Raw genomic sequence first — 26,309 nt, forward strand, 5'->3', positions numbered from 1 at the left:
GAAGTTGCTCATGTGTATATTCAAGGGAGTTTTGCCTATGTTTTCTTCTAAGAGTTTTATGGTTTCCTGACTTACATTCAGGTCTTTGATCCATTTTGAGTTTACTTTTGTGTATGGAGTTAGACAGTAATCTAGTTTCATTCTCTTACATATACCTGTCCAGTTGTGCCAAAACCAGTTGTTGTAGAGGCTGTCCTTTCTCCGTTGAATGTCCATGGCTCCTTTATCATATATTAATTGACTATATATGTGTGGATTTATATCTGAACTCTCTATTCTATTCTATTGATCTATGGGTCTGTTCTTGTGCCAGTACCAAATTATCTTGATTACTGTTGCTTTGTAATAGAGCTTGAAGTTGGGATGCAAGAGCCCCTCTACTTTATTCTTCCTTCTCAGGATTGCTTTGGCTATTTGGGGTCTTTTTTGGTTCCATATGAATTGTAGAACTATTTGTTCCAGTTCGTTGAAGAATGCTGTTGGTATTTTGAGAGGGATTGCATTGAATCTGTAGATTGCTTTAGGCAGAATGGCCATTTTGACCATATTATTATTCTTCCTACCCATGAGCCTGGACGTATTTCCATTTACTGGTGTCTTCTTTGGTTTCTCTGAAGTGTCGTGTAGTTTTCAGGGTACAGGTCTTTCGCTTGGTTAGGTTTGTTCCTAGGTATTTTATTCTTTTTGATGCAATTTTGAATGGAATTGCTTTTCTGATTTCTCTTTCTGCTAGTTCATCATTAGTATAGAGGAATGCAACAGAGTTCTTTGTATTAATTTTGTATCTTGCAAGTTTGCTGAATTCAGATATTAGTTCTAGTAGTTTTGGAGTGGATTCTTTAGGGTTTTTTATGTATAATATCATGTCATCTGCAAACAATGGCCATTTAACTTCTTCCTTGCTAATCTGGATGTCTTTTATTTCTTTGTGTTGTCTGATTGCTTTGGCTAGGACCTCCAGAACGATTTTGAATAAAAGTGGGGAGAGTGGGCATCCTTGTCTTGTTCCCGATCTTAGAGGAAAAGCTTTTAGCTTTTCATTGTTAAGTATGATGTTGGCTGTAGGTTTGTCATATATGGCCTTTATTATGTTGAGGTACTTGCCCTTTATACTGATTTTATTGAGAGTTTTATCATGAATCAGTATTGAATTTTGTCAGATGCTTTTTCAACATCTTTGGAGATGATCATGCAAAGTCATGATTTTATATTACACTTCTGAACTGGACTTAATAAGGAAGATGATCAGGACCCCAAAGGTGCTACTGTCCTTCATTAAGTCCTGTCTTGTGCTTTCCCCTCAGACCTTCCATCATCAGCTCAGTCCATCTGATCTTGGCTCTTCCTTCCAACACCTTCCTAGTCCAAGAATGAGTGAATAAGAGACATAGATTTTTAGAGATCTGATTTTTTTGTACAATGATAAAAAGTTTGAAAAGAAGACTTGAGAAAAATATTTATAGTGTACTTTTTATTTTTAAGGTCACCTAAATTTGGAAAAAATACATTGTGCTTAGAGACGTTGTGCTAATAGGTAAAACAAGCTTGATCCAAAGGGACAAATACTGTATGAGTCCACTTACAAGGTGCCCAGTATAGTTAAATTCATAGAGACAGAAAGTGAAATTGTGTTTGTATGGGTCTGGAGCAGGGAATGGTGAGTTGATATTTAATGGGTGTAGAATTTTAGTTGGAGAGGATGAAAAATTTCTGGAGAAGGATTGTGGTGATGGTTGCACAACATTGTGAGTATACTTAATGTCACAGAACTATACACTTAAATATGGTTAAAATGGTAAATTTTATGTTAAGTGTATTTTATCACAATAAAAAAGTAACCATTGTAGTTATTGTTATGATACTTGCTGTGTAATATTCCTCATTCAGAAAATTTTTATGATTTTAAAAATAACTTTGAGTTACAATGTACATACATAATAAAATTCATGCATTTTAAATGTTCAGTATAATGGTAAGTTTTGACAAATGTATACACTGTGTAACTGCCACCCTAGTGACGCTGTGACACATTGTCTTCCAGTCCTTTTGCAGCCCCACCCCCTATCCCCAGCAACCACTGATCTCCTTTCTATCTCTTAGTGGATTAGATTACAATTAACTTTTACATTTCTTAAATAAATGGAAAAGATACCAGCTTTTGCTTTTTGTAACAAATGGAGACACAAGCAGCAAGTTTTGTCAGTCTAAGAAGCAGGCAGAAGCCTCATAACGGAAGTGTCAGTATCACAGTAGAACTAAGTTTTCCAAAGTTGCCATAATCAGTAGTGCTTGGCAATAACAAAATGCCCAGGTTCAGAAAAAAAGAGAAAATTTGAATACAAGTTCTCCACATCATGAAATTTTGTTCAGTCAAGTGAACTACAGCTATCAGCAGTTTCTGCCTTTATTAAGTTAACTTTGGACTTCTGAAAATTTGGTCCATATTGGGGTGACTTCTCTACCCATTCTCATGTCAGTATATTTCTTACTGTAGGTCAGTTTCTTTTCCTTGTTTCAGACAAGAAGTAAGTGAGAGGATTCAGAATTACAGTGTGAAGGCTGTGCCATTGTGCTGCAAGAAGGTTGTACTAGGCAGGACCACAACATGCACTGTTAGATCAAATGCCCTAAGATAGTCTATGTTCAGTAACATTTGAAAGTTATGTTCCAGCATCAAAGCATTAAAATATCACATTCTTTGTGTTTCATATTATTGAACAGTGTAGCAGTTCGTCATAGTCCTGTCTGTGACTCATGAATCCAAGACTCAGACAGCAGCTTTTTTTTAACAGTCAATTTATTGTATGCCTTTATTCAAGACAGACACTTGGCTTAGCTTTTGTAGAAACATTTCAGAGTTTTTTTTATTAAGGTATTATTGATATACACTCTTATGAAGGTTTCACGTGAAAAACAATGTGGTACTGCATTCACCCATTATCGAGTACCCCCCATACCCCATTGTAGTCACTGTCCATCAGTGTAGTAAGATGCCACAGTCAAAGAGCAGCATTTTATTCTTTGTTCTTTAAAAACAATTTTTATACTAAAAAAATTCTACTTATCTCTAGCAGTAGTACCCTGACCTTCCTCTTCCAGAATCATGAAATCTCTCCTCTTTTCCTCCAAGTCAGTCTTTTTTAAAACTTTGCTTTACTTTTCTGGAACTTTTCATGCCACTATATTATATTCGAATATCAAATCATTCCTCTTTTGGCATTTTAAGTACCTTTTGTCTGCTGGGTTTTGGTTAAAATCCTTAGGAATTTCAGTCTGTGTTATTCCTTATAACCATTTGAGACCACCTGCACTGTGATTCAGAGCAGCCTGATGGCTTCTGTCTCACTGTTTCCATTCCCTTTTGAAACCTTCAAATCCTCACATACGACTTGTGCTTTTACACTTGCCACTTTCTCTGTCTTTTTTATTACATCTGTCAAGATAAGGACCATCTCAGTTCCCATGTCCTCAGCCTAAGGTGATTTTTCTACAGTATCACATCAGCATTTACTGCCCATATGATTTATGGGCACTTATCATTTACTATCTCATCTCATTAGGCATACTGAAGTCTTATATTTAAAAAGGACAGGCTTACCACTTAAAACAAAACCATTTATACAATATCTCTGATAATCTCCTTAAACACCTAGTCAGGGGAAACTCTTGTCATTTTTTAGGTGTCCCCATTCTACTTATTAACAAAAGTTTAAACATTAGGTGTTTATTTTATAAATAAATCTTTATCTTTGTGACTTTCTCCTTTTAGTGTCACTTGTGTGCTCTAGAGAAGCACAGGTTAAATATCCTACTTCTGCTCTTGTTCCTGCTATTCTAATGGCAGCTGTCACACTGAAGGGATAAATCTTTTTAGATTAACTTGCCCTTTTATAACTCCATCATGCTGCCTTCCTTTGGACATTGTCTGCTTTTACTTTGCCTCTTGAATTATGGCATCTTGAACTGAGCCTGCTACTCCAGTTGTTACGTCCAGTTAGAGAAAAACAAAACTCTTTCTTTAAATGAAATGTAAATTGGCTAAAGTTAGTGGTCACTTTCTAGATCTTGGTTTCTTTCATGTTTTCAAAATCTGAGATTCCCTACTCATACTCTTGCTCACTTGCCTTCTAAGCAGGACTAAAAAAAAAAAAAACTTAAAAATACAGTGAAGCACAAGTGTAACAGAGAAGACAAGTAGTGATTCTATAGCATCTTACTATGCTGATGGACAGTGACTGTATGGGGTATGTGGTGGGGACTTGATAATAGGGGGAGTCTAGTAACTGTAATATTGCTCATGTAATTGTACATTATTAATAGCAAAAAGAAAAAAATACAGTGAAGCACAGCTTCAAAATAAGGGAAAACATTGTAGCAGTTGGGAAACCACTACAACAGATAGAAATGGAGTCAATATTGGAGGGGCCATTGGTTCAGGATTCATTTCTGAAGTGCCTACTCCATGCCAGAAACTATTCTTGGCACTTGGTATATATTAGTGAACAAAATGAACATCCTGCCTTTATGGAGCTTGTATTCCAGCTATTTCTAAACAAAGGCTGTAAGCAGAAAAGGAAGACTGGCAAGTAATATCAGAGTATAGAGAGCAACTGCATACCAAAGGAAAGAGAATTTTGTAAATGGTTTAGGTACATGTAATGCAGAAAATTAACAATATTTGCAGGCTTCTGGTGTTCAGAGCCATAGGACAGGACTCTAGAAGGAAAATAATATATTTTAAAAATTGATGATAACAGCATTATTCACAGTAGCCAAAAGGTATGAGCAACCCAAAAGTCTGTCAGGTAATGAATGGATTAACAAAGTGTTGTGTATACACATGGTGGAATATTATTCAGCTTTAAAAAAGGAGGAAATTCTGAAACATGCTACACATGGGTGAACCTTGAGGACATTATGTTAAGTGACATAAGTCAGTCACAAAGAGACAACTATTTTGTGATTCCCTCTATATGAGGTACCTAGAATAGTCAAAGTCATAGAGATAGAAAGTAAATGGTGGTTGCCAGGGACCAGGGGGAAGTGAGGATGGGAGTTGTATAATTGGTACCATTGAGTTTTGCAAGATGAGAGGAGTTTGGAGACTGGTTGCACAACAGCATGAATGTAATTAACACTAGTGAACTTTACACTTTGATGCAAATGAGAAGTAATAACTTAGTGACACAGGGTCCTTGAAAGGCAGTGAGGAAGAAATAGGCAGAAAATTGTAGCTGGTCAACTGTTGGGCCAGAGCATTTGATGTGGTAAGAAGCTTGATGACAAGGACATTGGAAGAGGAGGACAGTATAGAAGGATGGGGAAATCAGAGCAGGTGTTTTAAAAATCATTTGGCCCATGGTAAAAGGTTAGTAGTGAGTTTGCTAGTGAACATGCAGATACAAAGCTGTGGGTTCATTAAAAACTTAGAAGGGAAGAACCAACAAAACTTAAATATTGGTTATGGGAGCAAAGAAGAAATCAAGTTACTTAAATGTCATCAGCCTATGGACCTAGGAATATGGTGATTCAGTTAACGTTGAAAGGGAAATTTGTTAGGGTGGATAGAATATTTAGTGTTGATATTTTACATTATTTCTGAGTAATTTTTACATTATTTCTGAGTAACACATTATTTCTGAGTAAATAAAGGTGATCCAGAGAATGGATAATGAAATGTTCAGTGACCAGAGTTTGAAAGGTCAGGCGTTGCAGTCAAGCTACCCACATAGGCTCACCTGTGGACTCGTTTCCACTGAGCTCAGTCAAGTAGTTTGTCTGCCTTGCTCTCTGAGACCTCTGTAAGAGGAGTTGGGGTAAGTAGTGACCAAAAGGTTTTCTTCAGGAAATGAGATGAAAATGTGGAAGAGATATCCTGGTAGCCCACACTCCCTTGGGATAGGTGATTCGTTAAGCAACAAGTAAAGGAGGCATCAGAATCAAGGAGACACTGATAAGAGGATCCAGATTTCGGATTTATCTTAAAATTGAAGTAGATTAAACTATGCCTACATGTCCAGGACAGTAATATGTCCAAAGCTACTGATCTCATTCTTGCTTTCATCTGATCTCTCCTGATGTTTTTAGGACCATGGAATTTCTGAAACACAATTATGTAATCATTCAATTTGAAATGCCCAATTGGAGGAAGAAGAAAGAATAAACCTTGGCAACATCCTTCCTTGATACTCCTTCTCTGTCATATTTCTCTTAAACACACACACATACTTAGCACTCATTTTTAAATTGTGACCCACCATCATTCCAACACTGATAATATCTCATTTATTCATGATGGAAGGCTAATTAATATGTCCTGTTCTCAAGGATTCAAGAATTACCAGAAGGATTTTGAGCTCTATTTGCCTTGGATATTTGCCTCCTGTTGCTCAAATTTGCTCAGAAGGGAAAGGAACAGAGGAGGTGGTCTGTTTCTTGAAGCTCAAATGCCATAGCAGAATACTTGTAGAGACATCTTGATTCTATTAGAATTTTCAGGCCAAAGGGCAGGTTCAACTGCTCTGGCAGTTTAAAGCACCAGTTTAAAATAGACGACTTTAATGACTTAAAGTCGGATTTCTGCTACTGCCTACTCATTATGCAGTAATATGGCATGTTAGTCATGCAGTAGGTGGGTAACTAATTTATCACTCTGAAAGGTTCTGTGTCCACATTTTCAATTTTTTTTTTAACTGAGGAAGAGACAGAACAAGGAGAGTAATTTGGCAGGACAAGCATTGTGGTACTCACTCATTTTGCTCTGGGCTTGTGATATATGTATATTACCTTTCATATTTTATGTGCTTGGATTACTCCCTCGGGGCCCATGGGAATAGAAGTCAGAATGTGCTCCCCTAATAAGTCTTCCTTTTCTGTGGATAGCCTTTAGTTAGTAAAACTCTTGAAGTCAAGTGTTAATCCCCATCAAGGTTCATTTTCTTTAAGAAAGCCATAATAGAATTAGAATAGGTAACTTCCAGATCTCAAGCAATTGACTCTGATTAAAATGAAATGATTTCTAGTATTTTTACTTTCTTCTAATAGTTTTCTGTATCTTTCAGTTCTTTTCAATGAATATATTGTACTTTTATCAGAAAAAAATTATTTTAAAGAAGCAGTTATATTGGTAGCTACTAAAATAAGATTCTTTTTACAGTTTTTTTTTTCACTGAACTCTATTCCCTCTGAAAAGCAGGGTCTTCTTAACAGAATTTTTTGGTTTAGATACTTTTGAGTGCTCGCTGTAAACTTAACCACATAAGTTCAACTATACCGTGTGGTCTTTCTATCAGATGTATTAAAGGAATGACAATTTTTTTATTCCCAAAAAGTCAGATGGCTGTTACTGCTTATTAGCTTTAATATTCTTGCCTATCCTCCAAGTTTTTTTCCAAGAGTTTGTTCCCCCCTTTAGTATCCATTTCAATTTACCAAAATTGTGAATAAGAGAACAATACTATCTCTGTCCCTTTGTAAAAACAAAGAAAAACCTAAAAGCTAATATACCCATAAGAGATACTGAAGTTACCCAGTGTTTATATGATTGTATGAGCAATACATAAAACATTTTATTCTCTTGATTACAAATTGCCCCTTTTAAGCACATACATATGTAGAAGTAAGTATCAAGAGTATACTTTTAAAGCTGAAAGGATAATGCCATGCTAATCTGTGAGTGGGTTTTTAGAGAGCAAGAGCCCCTGCACTTGGGAGAGAAAGTTTGATTCTGTGCACTTAATAGTATATTATCAATGCTCAATAAAAAAATGTAGCATCAATGACATAACATATTTTGAATTGTATAAAGTAAAAAAACGTCAAATTGTATATTATGTGTGTATATATATATGAATCAGTGGCTCAGACTCTAGTGCCACATCCTTTATTTTAAAATTTAGAATCTGACTTGTCACCTGTTATATTGCAGTTTCAGAATGTGACATTTTACCCCAGAGATTAACTACCTCACTAGCTGGCCAAGCATATCATTTATAAAAGAATTTGGAATTCAGGGAAGGTGCTTCAATATAGAGTAATTTTTACTATTTCATATTATGATATTTCCTAAAACATAGAATGGAACTCAGATCTTACCACTTTTGTATCTTGCATTCAGCAAAGGTGCCAATTACTGGGTCTAACTGGATAGACTTATTTGTCATCTTTTATTTGCCTGCTGCTAAATGTGTAATTCTGACTACTCGTGCACAGAAATGCTGCACCCTTATTGAGAAAGCACTTTTCTCATTCCAGCCTTGTCAGTCTTTGAGCTTCCCAAAAGGGAACAGATGACTGCAATCAGCAGGAAACTGCATAGTGAGACCATCTTGAACTCCTTCACCTTTAGGCTCATTTCACCACTTAACATTTTTTTTTAAGTGGTCAGTGGATATATTTAGACTATCTTTATCCCTTTGGTGTTGACTGGAGCTTCATGGGCTAAACCATCTGCCCTTTCTTAGAAGTATATAGAGTGCAGGGACAGTGGGAAGTTTTACTGGGGTCATTGAGAATCTTCTTCCCTTCCAGCAGCCACACTGGATAAACAAATCTTCATTTCTGTGATGTAAACTGATCTGTACCCTCCATCTGTTAGGGCTGCATGTTCAGAGGTCCCCAGATCTACTCACCCAGGATACAGAAAATCTCTTTCAGAATATTCAAAAGATGGTCTTTCAGCTAGTGGCTAAACTAAAACTCTTCCATATGAATACTCTTGGAGCATAATTATCTTAACAAAAGACAGAAGCAAGGTTAAACTTGGGCAGTGCATTCTCAGATTCAGCATTTCCTCAGGTCAAAAGCTCAGGCCACTTACAAAGTTCCTATAAATCAAATCTGTCTTCTTACAGATGATTTACATAAATGATGAGCTATTAAGGAATGAAATTTGGACTAGAGATTAATTGTTCACCAACTTCATTCTGAGTATTTGTAAATTTCTTATGTTCACCCCCTCCTAAATCCCACCCTCTTTTCTTTCTGGATATGAACCAAAAAGTAGCTAAACCACAAGGAATCTGTAAAGTTTAAGTTGTTTAAACTGTGCGGATCATTGCGGAACAAAGTCATGACAGGGAACCTACGTGCACTGATGAGAGAAAGAGAATTACAGTTCTTCAGAATACCCCAGGATCATACGGCTGGTTTCCTAAACCCTGTTTACCAACATTTACAATTTCTTATGCATACTGTCCAAATAATGCCTCAGTTTTCCTGGAAGCTGCAGAATGCTATCAAAAGAATGAGTGAAATGGTTAAAGCATGTAGGTGATGGAAACATTCTTTAAAAAGTCATTGACTTAGTTCACTTTTCTAACTATATCTAGGAGCTCTTTATTAAGATGTCAGTAAAACAACATGATTAAGACATCTGGAGTCAAAAACCTGAATGGGATTCTTTGCTGCACCATTCATTCAAGTGTGAACTTGGACAGGCTGTCTGAACTCTCTACACTTGAGTTTTGTCACCCACAAGATGGGATGGGGTGACAAACAACAGCAACTTAAAGGACTGTTGTGAGGATTCAGTGAAAGGCTTGCAATTTTCTTTCCTTTGCAGGCAAGAAGCTCTACTGGCTGCCATTAGTGAAAAAGATGCCAATATAGCTCTTTTGGAGCTTTCATCCTCTAAGAAAAAGACCCAAGAGGAAGTGGCCGCACTTAAGCGGGAGAAGGATCGCCTGGTGCAGCAGCTCAAGCAGCAGGTAAAACACGGTCTGTGGGGAGGGCCAGTGCGGCCCACCTTCACCCTTCTCAACCACCTTTGCCAGCTTGAATTGTTAGTTCTCCCGTCCTATTAGACATCCAGTCTTCCTATCCAGTTACATTTTGTAAGCAGAGCATTCATCTCCTTCACCTGTGTCTGGCTATGTGTAGGAGATGCAGAGTGTTCTTGGTGAGAGGACTGGTTAGGCCTTCTATGAGAACATTTTCTCACTTTATGCAGTTGCTGGATGAAATCAGTGAAATTCAACCCATTTGAAATGAAAAAGCCTTATTTTTTACATCCAGCCAGATTCTTGCTGCAGAAAGCACTAAGTGTATCTTTATTTAAATAACTTCCCGTTATTCAGGGCTGGTTTAGCTCTAAAGGTAAGAGGAAAATTTTATACTTTTCTTTCCCAACTTAAACTCTTCCCAAATTTAATGCTTACTATTTATGTTAGGTCTTTCATCTATAAACATACAAGCTAAAAACTTCCTCTTTGATGGTAGTTGCACAACAATGTAAGTGTCCTTAACAGACAGAACTTTTATTAGGTGAAAGTCAGGAAATTAAATAATCAATCAGCTTAAGCCTTACAAAGGAGTGGCTAAAGAATCCCACTATCTTTACACCTAACTGTGCCCTGAATACTCTGTGCAGATGAGACTGTATAAGGAGAAAGTATAGTTCTTGGGAGTTCTTCCGTATAGTTTTTCTGTCTCCCTCCATGTAAAGTTTCACATTCTTGCCCTCTCAAAAATGTGTCTGGGATGCTGAGAGCAAGAAGGAATAGGGACTTGCCAAAGATATTTGATTCTTTAATTTCTCTAAGTGTGTATATATACTAACTTTTGGATAAGCTAAAGGCCTTTTGGAAAGGATATGGCATCAATGTTGTTTTAATTTAAAGCTTCTAGTCCTTGAATTGCTGGAATGTGCTTCAATCCAAAGCCCACTTCCTAACAAGGAAGCCTTCGGCATTGACCAGGCTTTCCAGCAAGTGGAGCTGCCCCTGCCTGATGGGTTCTTGGCATTCATGTGTGATTCCTGTTGTCAGAAAGTTGTGAAGCAACAAGGGATTTCAGACTTTGGGGTCACCCTCTAAGCTGGTCCCAATTTACTTACCCTGCCCCAGGGTAACTTGTCTTCTCTATTCATTCATGGCAAAGCAGTAGAAGAAGGAGCCAGGGCCAGTGAAAAAAATTAAAGCTAGAGTTGTCTAACAAACTCCAGATGTGCTGTGGTGAGGCCAGCCAGTGTGTCCAGATTATAAGTCATGAGGAGGCCCTTGCTGTGATTGTCAAGCACCCACACTGGATTCAGTGTAAACTCCGATGGGACCCTGGGAAGCATTAATACAGTCTCTTTGGCCACAGCAGCTGTCATGAGATGGCCTTTCAGCATTATTCTCTTCTCTTCACCTCAAGAATTTTACAGCCTCCATGTTGCATTGGCTGTTAGCGGGCAGCCCGGCCTTGCCCCAGTGTGCTCTTACAGAGGCATGACGGGCAGGTTGTGCTTTTCAGCACACGCTTTGTGGGTTTTTCTGTTTTTAAAAATCAGTATAACATTATAAGAGTAAAGTCTACAAACTTAAGCTAGACAACAGTCTTATTTAAAACTATCTTTTTTGTAATCATCTGCATTGGGATTAAATGTCAGATAATACATTCTTCAATTCCAACTTTTTTCTAAGTTTGAGGGATATAAAGACACAATACTGCCTTAAAGAAGCTCACAGTCTAGTGCCTAAAATACTAGTTGTTCTAAATTGTTGACAAAACCATTCTGTAGAAGGTAGTACCTGGCCTTACCATCTTTTCCTGCTGAAAGCCTCAGCAAATCAGCCCTGCGGTGAGGTGTTTGCCGGTTCATTTCAGATTCATTGAATGTGTATTAATAGAACTGTATTAATAGATACTGTATTAATAGAACACAAGTGCCTTTTCTTTCTAGTAACAGCCTGACAGAGAGCTAATCAGGCGTAGGTTTTGGACAGATTACTTCTCTGAAATTCATATTCCTCATCTATAAAATTTAGATAACATTACCTACTTTATAGGGTTGCTGTGAAATTAAGTAATAGGGCAAACCTAAACCACTTCGGTCCCCTCCGTGACCCACCTTCAAAATCCCGGTTCCTCGGTGTGCACTGTGTCGGGTGGGGTGTGTTACTGGGGCCCAAGGGCTGTCAGGAATGAATACTCTCATTTCTCTAATGACTATTTGATTTTCAGAATTATACAACTAGCACACTGAGCTGTCCTCCTCTAATGAATGGATTTCTCAGAGCAGTTAGGAGAATGAGAGTGGTACTTTATATCCTCCTTTTTTTCTACCTGTTTCTTTAATAATACAACTATAACAGAGCATTTTTCAGCAATAATTATAATACGCCTTTCTTAAGTCTTACATTTTCATCATTGAAGAACATCATTTAAATGCTCTTCAGAGAGTAGCCAGTCAACATAGTCATTTCAAGGTCCTCTGGGTTCAAAACTATTGTTCTTAAGAAATATTTAGCTGACTACTGACTTGAGATTTAGACTGCATTAATTTAGTTGCTTTTCAGAATTAGTTGCTTTTTGGAGAAAACAAAAATAAAAAATCATTATGCCTTTTAAGAATAATTTGAAATAGTAGCTTCTAAAATACTAATTTTTCACAGTCAAAAATTTCCCTGGAAAATCACACTTGATAATGCTACTCACTATATGCTTTTCAACTATATGCTCTACTTTCTGTAATAAGATAATGCTAAATTCAGTCTAAGTGGATAAGTAGACAAATCAATTCACTCATTATGAGAAGATCAAAATTTTGATTGGTTCCTTCTTTTTTTTAATCAGTAACTTCTGAGTTATATCACATACAATAGTTTAGGCTTTAACCTTTTTACTCCAATATTTCTCATATTCATAGCTTACTATGAAAATCATTGTCAGCATTAAGCCTGTGTTTCTTTATACTTTCTGTTTTTCCATCCTCCATAACCTGAACTGTTCTCAATTGAAAGATATTGACAATGATCAGGAAATCTACTCTGTAGTGATACTGACATCAGAGATTCAGTTGAGTTTTCATAAAGTCACACAGCCTGACATTTACATATTCACACTTACGTATGCTATTCAGTTATCTATAATGTTGAGTATTCATTTTCTCCTTTAGTCATCATTTTCTAACAAGATCTCCTGTAAGGAGAACAGGTTATATTAATAGTGTACTTGAATTTCACAGAAAGTAAAATCAAGCTGCTAGTCAGCTAACCACACAAATCAGTTACAGGTGTCAAAGGTTTATAAGAGGAATAGATCTCAACTTTAGCATAGATTTTAGCCTACACTGCCATATGGTTCATAACTGGAACTCTGGGCTTACTGATGTAACACTCAGCAAGCCTTAGCCCCCCACTGTCCAGGAACCTCCTCTTCCCTGACCCACACCCTTCAGTTCACAGATCCTTTCTGACTCTCCAGCAGTATTCCCCAGTCATTCCTTAGTGCACACTGTTTCTAGGCTCTCTCCTGGGTGCTGGTGGTAGAAGGGTGAGCAGACAAACATGACTCACTTGGATTTCCCTTTATGGCAATTTCAACTACTTCGTCCAGCTTTTCTAGATATTTTGTCACATAAGTATTTTCAGGTCACCTCATGTGGCAAAGTTGTATTTCTTTCATATTATTCAAGAAAACTGAGCAAAACATTTTATCAGTAATTTGTCACACAATCTCCAATTTCTCAATCTGTCTCCTTTTACAAGCTCTAAACTAATTTTAATTTATCTTTATTTCATATTTTCTGAACAAATTGTCAGTTTCCCATATGCATAAAGAAGAACTACAAATGGGTTAAGGATAGCTAAGTTAACTACATAGGGCTGAGAATCATAAATAATGCATATGTACTTGTTTCGTGGATATAGAAAAATCTTGGATGAGTTGCTATGTGTTCATGCTTCATTTCCTCCAACTATAAAATGAGGATTATCGCTCTCCTGTTCCTAGTAGGGAAGTCTGAAGATCAGTCCGTCAGTACCTTTAAAGACAAGCAAGTCTCCTAGAGAAGAGTAGTGTGTAAGTGCAGAGCTGTGTGTAATGGTAAGACATCCTGGCACCCGTTCTGCGGAAAGGCATCTGTCACTTGGTGGAGACACTGATGCCAGAGTCATCTGCACAGCCTTGCTTGCCATTCCTGGTTTCCCTTTTCCCAGCTGAACATCACCCATCTGTTCACACTCTTCTGCTTGTCCCTGGTCTGCTTCCTTGCAGTTACACCCACGTGGCCTGGTTGGCATGGGAGTAGGGGCATCCTGTGCTCTTCTAGCCAAGCATTTTCTGTTAACTTGTGTGGATTTTATTTGTTTAACCCTCACAAGACCACTTTATCTCCCTAAACTCTAGGTTCTTGTTGGAAAGGGAGTACTTAACTGTTCCCCCAGTATTTGCAACAGGTATGAGTGTGAAAAAATACCTGAATTAAGTGAGTAATACTTTTTCTTTTATGAAGTTCTACCCACTCTCTAACAGTTTTGTAATCCCTTGCAAGGAGCTGCATATGACACATAGGATATTGTAATGTTTTACTCTTACTTATTATTCATCAGGTAGAGCTAAGGACTCTGACAACCACTGTGAGGCCCAGGAACCTGGCCTGGGTTTTCTATGACAGTGCATTCTCACTCAGACACACTCCTTCCTCCATAAACCCACGCCTGTATGTTCTTTCAGACTATCATTATAATGATAGTGTTCAATGTTCTGTCCACCCATCTACTCAAAAACAGTTTATCCTGTGGTATGAACTTGTTCTCTTTTGCTTCCTTTATTTTGGGTTATTTTACTCCCTTGTTACTAGCGAATGGAAAGTGTGTATAGGTTAATGCCTTTCTTTTTTTGACTTTAGACCTTTCTCATGTTATGGGGCTGAGCATTGGCTCCCTTTAAACAAAAATATATCATCTGTCTCCTCCTCCTGGCATTGAAGGCTACTACTGACTGTTATTGTGCATGACGTACAGTGAAGTGATGGTTGAAAAGGCACTTTTATCATAACCACTGTAGGCACTTGGAACTTTCCATTTAAATCATCCTTTGTTCTTAAACTTCTCATGCTTATTCATGGCCCAAAGAATAATGGATTTATGAAAGTTAAGTAAATTCCTTTTGTTTGAAATTGCAGGTTGTGACAACAAAATCTTAACATTTGTTTCAACTCCAATTTTGGTGCACGTCTTTTTTATCACTTTCTATGAAAGAAAACACTGTTTTAATACTGATTCTAAGTAAGCCAAGATGAAATCATTTTGTTTGAAATGTATCTTCTACCTATTTCATAGTTCTGAGTAAAGAATGTAAATCTATTATTTTGAATATAAAAATATTTGTTTTTATTTACTAAGTTTTGGCTAGAACTGGCTCAATTTTTGTTCTTAAGAACAAAAGTATGAATCAGATACATTAAAAAAGAAACTCAGATTTGGTTTTTCAAATTCTTACTGGACCCATCTTTTGGAATAACATTTAGGACTATCAAGTTGGAACCCAGGAAGTAATTGAATTCTTACCTGTCAAACCATTGGCTCTCTGCAGTATACAGAGGTGGTTACTGAACAAAACTGAAATAGTGTGAGAACATACTAATAATTTGCTAATATGAACCCAATTTATGAAAGTCACCATTTTGGGTTTATCATTCTCTTTTCCTAAAAGAGAAAAGTGTGTGAAAAAATCTTTTTAGTTAGCCAAGAAAGTGGATATTTCAATAGGCTGCTTCCGCATGTAAACCCTTCTCCTGTTGAGTGAAATCCTTCCTGGAAGTTTGTTGCCAGTAAGTTTGTTTGTAAATTCCCATAAACACATGAAAGGACCAAGCTAAGCTGTCTTTGGGGCAGCCTCATTAGTCATAAAAAGCAAGAAGGAACCAGGGCACACCTTCAGGCCTCTGTCTGGAAGTCTCCTTGACTAGATCATTCAGTTCATTAGGTCCATTTTTCCCTTTCCATATAACAGCGGATGACACTCTTGCTGAACTTGCTGGTGCTAAATAACAAGGATCCCAGTGACATGTCCTCACTTTCTTTTAAGACCCCATTGGTAGCCTCCCCAAAGCCCATGTCTCTAATAGTCTGTTCAAGGCACATTTGATTTTCAGTAACATTCGTCAGACTCTTCATAGCTCCCCCAGCTTCAGCCCACCACCCAGTTCCAAAGCCACTCACACACTTCAGGTTTTTGTTAGTGTAATACCCCATTCCCGGTTGCCAAAGTCTGTCATTATCTGTTACTGCATACAAATTACCTTAAATGTAGTGTCTCAAAATAACAAACATTTATGATCTCCCAGTTTCTGAAAGTCAGGAATCTGGAAGCAGCGTAGCTGGTTCTGACTCAGAGTTTCTTGTGAGTTTGCAGTCAGGCTATCGGCTAGGTCTACAGTTATTGGAACACTTGGCGGGGGCTGCAGGATTCCCTTCCAAATTCAGTCATGCGGCTCTTGGCTCTATAGCAGTGAGGCTTCTCTATAGTGTTACTTAGTACAGAGCAGCTGGCTTCCCCTGAGCAAGTGATCCAAGAGTGGAGAAGAGAATAACCAAGCCTCAGTGACGTTGCAATCTAGTCTCAGAAGTGACCTAACATCACTTCTGCCTGATCCTCTTAATCTCTTAGACCAATTCCCTAAGTGTTGGAGGGAACAACACAATGGTGTGAATAACTAGAGATGGAAGTTCACTGCAGTCAGTCTTGAAGGTTGCCTACCTCAACAAGTGAATGAATAAGCAAACTGTGGTATAACTTATGCAATGAAATGGTGCTCAGCAATAAACAAGGATGACCTACAAACACACCAAACGAAAGAGTTCAGACATACAAGAATATATACTATATGATTCCATACTTATATTAAACTCTAGGAAAGACTGTTATAATCTGTGATCTCAGAAAGCAGACCAGACAACAAAGCAGAACCTGCTTTGTCTCCTCATCCCTTCCTCAGCACACGTGAGGGGCCTGCAGCAGGAAAGGGACAAATTCTCTTCTCTGTCATTCCTCTTTTTTCTTCTTCCTTTGATGCTGGGTCCTATGCTGCCACTGCAGTCCTCTGGTACAGTTTCTCTGGCCATCCCTGACCCCCTTGGGGTGGAGCAGTAAGCAGAAGACATACCCGTGGCGGCTTTCTGTAATGTCACTTGACCCACAGGAGACATGCATTCTTGCCATGCCAAATAGTGAGCAGGTATGGGCTGCCTCAGTGCCTTTCTCTCCATCCGGCCATCTCTCTCCTCAATAGCACAAGGCAAATCCACAAGTCTGATTCCTTCAAACAAAGGAGTAAAATGACAGTCTCCTTTTCTTTTACTCACATCCATGCCTTGAAATTGAATACTCTAGGATTTGGGATTGCATTCTCTTAGAGCCCCTCTCACTTGGCTGAGGCATGTGCATGAATACATACTCCCCATGACATCAGGATTCCTTCTACCACCCTTAGCATCGCCCTCTTGCCCGTCTCAAAGCAAAGGAGACATGTGCTGAGGGTTTCTTCCACCTTTTAGTAAGCTCTCTTTACCATGTGGCTTGCTTAGCTCTTCTTTGTTTCCAGCTTTGGACCCTGGTCTCCAGTTCTGAAACTGGAAAAATCTACACATCATATTATTAGAACTAGCTTAAACATGACATCTAAAATGGGAGAGAACAATAAAACTATTTTACAGTCTATAAAAAGAGAACAGTAATAGAGTAAAGCTCTAGAGTTCTTGTGCTGTTATTGAACAAAGGGAAGAATAAATAGCAAGGGTTAAGTAACCCAAGTGCTGCAGAAGCCCTTTGTGGAAAGTAAAATGTAGTAGGCATCTGTCAATCTCACCAAGCAGTTAAAATTCTTGATAAGGAGACCAGCTGCTGAGAGCATCCAAGTATCCATTGGTTTAGTGCACGTTTGTGACGCTCAGCGCTTCCCCTGACTGACCAGACACTCCTGGCAGAACACGTTTCTCTTCAGCACTGCTGCCCTTCTGTGATGCCAGGATTCCTTAACCTTTCCTCTGATTGCTGCATGCACATGTCAACCTCTTAGCTGTGCTGTACATTATCTCCTGATAGTGACATATTTTATGATCATAGAAAGTGAAAACCTTCTATCTAGTTAAAATATACAACATGCAGAAGTTGACAGAATAGAAGGTTACAGTTCAATCAGTGTTTAATAATTCAACAGCCCTTATTCACTTAGTCATAAAAATGCTAATCTTTTTAATCATCCTATCCACCTTCAATTCTAGTTTTTTTTTCATTTTTTTCATTTTGGTATCATTAATCTACAATTACATGAGGAACACTATGTTTACTAGGCACCCCTCTTCACCAAGTCCCCTCAAAAAACCCCATCAGCATAGTAAGATGCTGTAGAATCACTACTTGTCTTCTGTGTTGCACAGCCCTCCCCATGCCACCACCCACATTGTACATGCTAATTGTAATGCCCCCTTTCTTTTCCCCACCCTTATCCCTCCCTTCCCTCCCATACTCCCCAGACCCTTTCCCTTTGGTAACTGTTAGTCCATTCTTGGGTTCTGTGATTGTGCTGCTGTTTTGTTCCTTCAATTTTTCATTGTTCTTATACTCCACATATGAGTGAAATCATTTGGTACTTGTCTTTCTCCGCCTGACTTATCCTCTAGCTCCATCCATGTTGTTGCAAATGGTAGGATTTGTTTTCTTCTTATGGCTGAATAATATTCCATTGTGTATACGTACCACATCTTCTCTATCCATTGATCTACTGATGGACACTTAGGTTGCTTCCATTTCTTGGCTATTGTAAATAGTGCTGCAATAAACATAGGGGTGCGTCTGTCTTTTTCAAACTGGGCTGCTGTATTCTTAGGGTAAATTCCTAGAAGTGGAATTCCTGGGTCAAATGGTATTTCTCTTTTGAGCTTTTGAGGAACCTCCATATTGCTTTCCACAGTGGTTGAACTAACTTACATTCCCACCAGCAGTATATCAGGGTTCCCCTTTCTCCACAACCTCGCCAACATTTGTTGTTGTTTGTCTTTTGGATGGTGGCGATCCTTACTGGTGTGAGGTGATATCTCATTGTGGTTTTGATTTGCATTTCTCTGATGACTAGTGATGTGGAGCACCTTTTCAGTTGTCTGTTGGCCATCTGAATTTCTTCTTTGGAGAACTGTCTGTTCAGCTCCTCTGCTCATTTTCTAATTGGATAATTTGCTTTTTGTTTGTTGAGGTGCGTGAGCTCTTTATATATTTTGGATGTTAACCCTTTATTGGATCTGCCATTTATGAATATATTCTCCACTACTGTAGGATACCTTTTTGTTCTATTGATGGTGTCCTTTGCTGTATAGAAGCTTTTCAGCTTGATATTGTCCCACTTGTTCATTTTTGCTTTTGTTTCCCTTGCCCAGGGAGATATGTTAAAGAAGAAGTCGCTCATGTTTATGTCCAAGAGATTTTTGCCTATGTTTTTTCAAAGAGCTTTTGTGTTTTCATGACTTACATTCAGGACTTTGATCCATTTTGAATTTACTTTTGTGTATGGGGTTAGATAGTGATCCAGTTTCATTCTCTTACATGTAGCGCTCCAGTTTTGCCACTCCAGTTTTGCCTCTTCAACTGTTGAAGAGGTTGTCATTTCCCCATTGTATGTCCATGGCTCTTTTATCATATATTAATTGACCATATATGTTTGGGTTAATGGTTGAAGTCTCTATTCTGTTCCACTGGTCTGTGACTCTGTTCTTGTGCCAGTACCAAATTGTCTTGATTACTGTGACTTTGTAGTAGAGCTAGAAGTTGGGGAGCGAGATCCCCCCTACTTTATTCTTCCTTCTCAGGATTGCTTTGGCTATTCGGTGTCTTACGTGGTTCCATATGAATTTTTGAACTATTTGTTCCAGTTCGTTAAAGAATGCTGTTGGTAATTTGATAGGAATTGCATTGACTCTGTAGATTGCTTTGGGCAGGAAGGCCATTTTGACAATATTAATTCTTCCTAGCCAAGAGCATGGGATGGATGACTTTCCATTTATTAGTGTCCGGGAATTCCTTTTTAAGCTCATTGTATAACTGGGATGAGTTTCCATTTGTTAGTGTCCTCTTTAATTTCTCTTAAGAGTGTCTCATAGTTTTCAGGGTATAGGTTTTTCACTTCCTTGTTTAGGTTTATTCCTAGGTATTTTATTCTTTTTGATGCAGTTGTGAGTGGAATTGTTTTCCTGATTTCTCTTTCTATTAGTTCATTGTTAGTGTATAGAAAAGCCACAGATTTCTGTGTATTAATTTTGTATCCTGCAACTTTGCTGAATTCAGATATTAGTTCTAGTAGTTTTGGATTGGAGACTTAAGGATATTTTACATACGATATCATGTCATCTGCAAATAGAGTTTGACTTCTTCTTTACCAATCTGGATTCCTTGTATTTCTTTGTTTTGTCTAATTGCTGTGGCTAGAATCTCTAGTACTGTGATGAATAACAGTGAAGAGACTGGGCATCCCTGTCATGTTCCCAATCTTAGAGGAAAAGCTTTCAGCTTCTCGCTGTTCAGTATGATGTGGGCTGTGGGTTTATCATATATGGCATTTATTATGTTGAGGTACTTGCCCTCTATACCCATTTTACTGAGAGTTTTTATCATGAATGGATGTTGAATTTTGTCGAATGCTTTTTCAGCATCTATGGAAATGATCGTGTGATTTTTGTACTTCTTTTTGTTTATGTGGTGGATGATTTTGATAGATTTTCAAATCTTGTACCATCCTTGCATCCCTGAGATGAATCCCACTTGTTAATGCTGTATGATCCTCTTGATGTATTTTTTAATTTGGTTTGCTAATATTTTGTTGAGTATTTTTGTATCTATGTTCATCAAGGATATTGGTCTATAATTTTTCTCTTTTGGTGGAGTCTTTGCCCGGTTTGGGTATTAGGGTGATGCGGGCTTCATAGAATGAGTTTTGGGAGTATTCCCTCCTCTTCTATTTTTTGGAAAACCCTAAGGAGAATGGGTATTATGTCATCCCTATACGTCTGATAAAATTCCATGGTAAATCCTTCTGAACCGGGAGTTTTGCTCTTGTGTAGTGTTTTGATTACCACTTCAGTATTGTTGCTGGTAATTGGTTTGTTTAGATTTTCTGTTTCTTCCTTGGTCAGTCTTAGAAGGTTGTATTTTTCTAGGAAGTTGTCCATTTCTTCTAGGTTTTCCAGCTTCTTAGCATATAGGGTTTCAAAATATTCTCTAATAATTCTTTGTATTTCTGTGGGGTCCATCATGATTTTTCCTTTCTCATTTCTGAATCTGTTGATGTGCGTTGATTCTCTTTTTCTCTTAATAAGTGTGGCCAGAGGCCTATCTATTTTGTTTATTTTCTTGAAGAACCCGCTCTTGGTTTCATTGATTTTTTTCTGTTGTTTCATTCTTCTCAATTTTGTATATTTCTTCTTTGATCTTTATTATGTCCCTCCTTCTGCTGACCTTAGGCCTCATTTGTTCTTCTCTTCCCAATTTTGATTATTTTGACTTTAGACTATTCATTTGGGATTGTTCTTCCTTCTTTAAATATGCCTGGATTGCTATATATTTTCTTCTTAAAACTGTTTTCGCTGCATCCCACAGAAGTTGGGGCTTTGTGTTGTTGTTGTCATTTGCTTCCATATATTGCTTGATCTCTGTTTTTATTTGGTCATTGAAGCATTGATTATTTAAGAGCATGTTGTTAAGCCTCCATGTGTTTGAGCCTTTTTGCTTTCTTCATACAATTTATTTCTAGTTTTATGCCTTTGTGGTCTGAGAAGTTGGTTGGTAGAATTTCAATCTTTTTGAATTTACTGCGGCTCTTTTTGTGGCCTAGTATGTGATCCATTCTGGAGAATGTTCCATGTGCACTTGAGAAGAATGTGTATTCTGTTGCTTTTGGATATTGAGTTCTATAGATGTCTATTAGGTCCATCTGTTCTAGTGTGTTGTTCAATGCCTCTGTGTCCTTACATATTTTCTGTCTGGTGGATATGTTCTTTGGAGTGAGTGGTGTGTTGAAGTCTCCTAAAATGAATGCATTGCATTCTATATCCTCCTTTAGTTCTGTTAGTATTTGTTTCACATATGTTGGTGCTCCTGTATTGGGTGAATATATATTTATACTGGTTATATCCTCTTGTTAGACTGACCCCTTTATCATTATGTAATATCCTTCTTTATCTCTTGTTACTTTCTTTGTTGTGAAGTCTTATTTTGTTGGATACTAGTACTGCAACACCTGCTTTTTTCTCCCTGTTGTTTGCATGAAATATCTTTTTCCATCCCTTGACTTTTAGTCTGTGCATGTCTTAGGGTTTGAGGTGAGTCTCTTTTAAGCAGCATATAGATGGGTCTTGCTTTTTTATCCATTCTATTACTCTGTGTCTTTTGATTGGTGTATTCAGTCCATTTACATTTAGGGTACTTATTGAAAGATATGTACTTATTGCCATTGCAGGCTTTAGATTCGTGGTTACCAAAGGTTCAAGGGTAGCTTCTTTACTATCTTACTATCTAACTTAACTCGCTTATTGAGCTATTATAAACACAGTCTAATGATTCTTCATTTCTCTCCCTTCTTATTCCTCCTCCTCCTTTCTTTATATGCTAGGTGTTTTACTTTGTGCTCTTTTATGTTTCCTTTGACTGCTTTTGTGGGTAGTTGATTTTGCGTTTTGTCTTTAGTTAGTATTTGGTTGGTCTGCTTTCTTTGCTGTGATTTTCTTTTCTCTGGTGACATCTATTTAGTCTTAGGAGTGCTCCCATCTAGAGCAGTCCCTCTAAAACATCCTGTAGAGGTGGTTTGTGGGAGGCAAATTCTCTCAACTTTTGCTTCTCTGTGAATTGTTTAATCCCTCCTTTGTATTTAAATGATAATCATGCTGGATACAGTATTCTTGGTTCAAGGCCCTTCTGTTTCATTGCATTAAATATATCATGCCATTCTCTTCTGGCCTGTGAGGTTTCTGTTGAGAAGTCTGATGATAGCCTGATGGGTTTTCCTTTGTATGTGACCTTTTTCCTCTCTCTGGCTGCCTTTAATACTCCGTCATTTTCCTTAATCTTTGCCATTTTAATTATTATGTGTCTTGGTGCTGTCCTCCTTGAGTCCCTTCTGTTGGGAGTTCTGTGGGCTTCTATGGTCTGAAAGGCTATTTCCTCCCCCAGTTTGGGGAAGTTTTCAGCAATTATTTCTTCAGAGACACTTTCTATCCCTTTTTCTCTGTCTTCTTCTTCTGGTACTCCTATAATGCGGATATTGTTCCATTTGGATTGCTCACACAGTTCTCTTAATATTCTTTCATTCCTGGAGATCCCTTTATCTCTCTCTGTGTCAGCTTCTCTGTGTTCTTGTTCTCTGATTTCTATTCCATCAACAGCCTCTTGCACCTCGTCCATTCTGCTTTTAAATCCTTTCAGAGATTATTGTTTTATTCTGTATTCTCCCTCCCAACTTTATCCGTTAGCTCTTCCATTTTTCTCTGCAACTCCATCAGCATGGTTATGACCTTTATTTTGAATTCTTTTTCAGGAACATTGGTTAAATCTATCTCCCCAGGTTCCCTCTTAGTGGATGTCTGGGTTATTCTTGTGTGTATCAAATTGTTCTGCCTTTTCATGGTGATAGAGTTAGTTGTAGGCAGTTGGCACGTGTGTCAGCTGGGAGGACAAAGTCCCTTCCTGCTTGCCTGTCACCTTCCCTTCCTTTGAGAACGGCGACCCCTATGGGCTTGTGCTGGGCAGCTGCATACCAACAGGGCCTCTGATTCTGGCCCAGGCTGCTGCGGAGGATGCTCTGCAGGGCTGCTGTGTGCATGGCCGGTTTCAGGTTGCTGCTTCGGTATGGTATGGCCGCACCGGAGCTGGAATGGGCGGGAGGCTGTTTAACGCCGTGAGGGGCCTCCAAGCTGCGCTGCCGCCCAGGGGGTTAGGGCGCCCAGAGTTCCCCGGGATTCCCAGCAGCTGGGCTGAGTGTGCCGGGATGCTTCCATCTAGCTGTGAGGTCCCTGTCCCTTTAAGTCTTTCAAAAAGCCCTTGCTTTTCTTTGTCCCAGGGGTGCCAGCTACGGGGGCCCACTCAGGTCTTACTGTCCCATTTCCCTAGTATTCACCACACCATACACTGTGTGTCTGCGCTCCCAGTGCAGATGTCTAGGGCTGGGTATTTAGCAGTCCTGGACTCTCACTCCCTCCCCACTCCGACTCCTCTCCTCCTGCCGTTTAGCTGGGGTGGGGGGGTGCACTCAGGTCCCACCGGGCCGCGGCTTGTATCTTACCCCCTTGGTGAGGCACTGGGTTCTCACAGGTGTATTTGTAGCCTGTCTGTTGTACTGTATCTTCTGATCTCTCTTTTAGGGGTAGTTGTATTTGTTGTATTTTCAAAAATATATATGGTTTTAGTAGGAGATTTCCGCTGTCCTACTCACACCACTATCTTGGCTCCCCTCAATTCTAGATTTTTATATATTAAGTATTCAGTATACAAACTTCTCCCTCTTAACCACCACAAACATTGAGAACAGCTGGATTTTTCCTGCTGCTGTTATCCAGATTTATTTGAAAGGAACTGGATGCAAAGCATTTTCCATTCACTTTCCTCACCTCTGGAATTGCCTTCTACTTCCCACCTTAATCTCTACTTTAATCTTCACTTCAAGACTCATCTTTGTAGTTAGGAATTATCCATCCATGAATTCGTTTTTTTCCTTATCAGGAAAGCCATTATGTGATTTTTCATTCATACATTCATCCTCCTTTGTGTGTTAAGTTAAACATGAGGAGAGATGGAAAGAAAATACAAACTATTCACACATTGTACTACAGTTTTAATTTTATTCTAAACCAAATTTTTCTCACTGGTGTGGCTATTTCTTCAAATAAAGGAATTCCCATTCTATAATTGTTGGTGTCTTATTTTCTTGTTTGTATTAAACTATAGTACAACAGAAATACACTATGCTGAATGTCAAGAGACTGGGCTCTTTGTTGATAACAAAGTATATAATCTTGAGTAGTAATAACACCATCAGCTAGTTCACAGTACAAAGTACTATTCACATACCTTAGGGCACCTAACACTAGGGCTCTGTGGGCCAGGCAGATACATAAATAAAAGAAGTGAAGCTTATGAGACAACAGGAGAGAGAGAACTGTTATTAACTAGGGGCCACGTGCTTTGTCTAAAGAGGCAGCTGCTTTTAATTCCAGCGTGATGTGACATTGCAAGATGTGAGCCCTGAGTTATCCAGACATCCATTTTTTTCTCAGAAAATCCAGACTTTTATATACGTCTCTTTTTTAAAAATTGAGTTATAATTGATGTGTAATAATAACATTAGTTTTAGGTGTACAACATGATGTGCTATGAAAAGATCACACTAAATTTAGTCAACATCTTTTACCACACAGTTACAGAATTTTTTGTATTATGATGAGAACTTTTAAGATCTTATCAGCAACTTTCAAATAAGCAACATGGTCACCATCCTGTGCATTACAACCCCATGACTTATTTATCTAATAACTGGAAGTGTGTGCTTTTTTTGTACTTCACCTATAAATCTCTCAATATCTAAGCATTGGCAACTTATTTATTTATTTGTTTTTTATATAAACCAGGCCACAAGCTGCCTAAGTTACCCTCTCTGGGTTTTATCTTCCTCACTATAATACTGGATAGGTAAATAAAATTAATTTTGAGGTCTGAAGTTCTTTATTTTCCATCTTTTGACAAATCAATGTATTTACCAATAGCTGTTTGTCTGCTAACTGCTACATAGCTTAAAATGAAGCAGTCATAAACCATGAGAAAACATGTAAGCATCATTTAAATCTGTTTGTAGAAATTTGCTTATTTTAAGAAATATTGCATTTTGAGGGTGAAAAAACCTGGTTACTCACTATACATCTCAAAACCATTTTTGTGTCATACAAGGAAATAGATCATATTTTGATGAGTTCTGCTTTCTTGGAGTTAAGTAAAGTCCAAAGGTTGGGAGATGGGGGGAAATCTGGATTCCTCCCAAGCTTCTTTCATCCATCTGTTCTGTCTTTTTTGTCATCAATTCCAGATGTAGGGAAATTATTCACAAAAATTTGATAGGACTCTTTTTTCCCTTCTTTTCTAGCATCAAATCTAACTTGCCCTTCCTCTTATCAGACTTCTGCCTTTTATGATGCCACAGGGAATTTATAAATCTTCTGAATTTCCTGATCCCTCTTGAATTGTCTCAATGCAAATAAATCAACCTAGGTTTCCTGTCCCTATGCTCATTCCCCTCCTATTCCTGCTGCTGCTTCTGTGTCTGTCACGTGGCATGATTTATGACTATGTTTCCTATGCTCGTGCACCTTGGTCTGAGGATCTCATTAGGCATGAGTAAAACTAAAAACTAAATCAGTCAGCCTATCTGATTTCTGAGAAAGTATCTGAAATTAGATAGGCTGATTTTTAAGTAGCCAAGTTTGAAAATCTTTATGCTAATAACCCTAAATTACCATCACAAATAATTCTGGTGTTAAAATGCTGTCATTGTCATATATTTAAATAGATATATG

The 26,309-nt window shown here is 38.1% G+C and overlaps 1 protein-coding gene across 13 annotated transcripts in view; it reads left to right on the forward strand.

The window, feature by feature from the left end:
* ERC1 (ELKS/RAB6-interacting/CAST family member 1) overlaps positions 1-26,309 on the forward strand; it is a 724,558-nt gene that overhangs the window by 563,182 nt on the left and 135,067 nt on the right. For all 13 annotated transcript variants that reach the window (XM_073222497.1, XM_073222500.1, XM_073222503.1 and 10 more), the window contains one exon: positions 9,563-9,707. In XM_073222497.1, coding sequence (XP_073078598.1) covers positions 9,563-9,707 — 145 coding nt within the window. The remainder of the gene's footprint in view (positions 1-9,562; positions 9,708-26,309) is intronic.

The sequence above is a fragment of the Manis javanica genome, chromosome 15 (genome assembly GCF_040802235.1).
Source record: "Manis javanica isolate MJ-LG chromosome 15, MJ_LKY, whole genome shotgun sequence".
NCBI classification, from domain to species: Eukaryota; Metazoa; Chordata; class Mammalia; order Pholidota; family Manidae; genus Manis; species Manis javanica.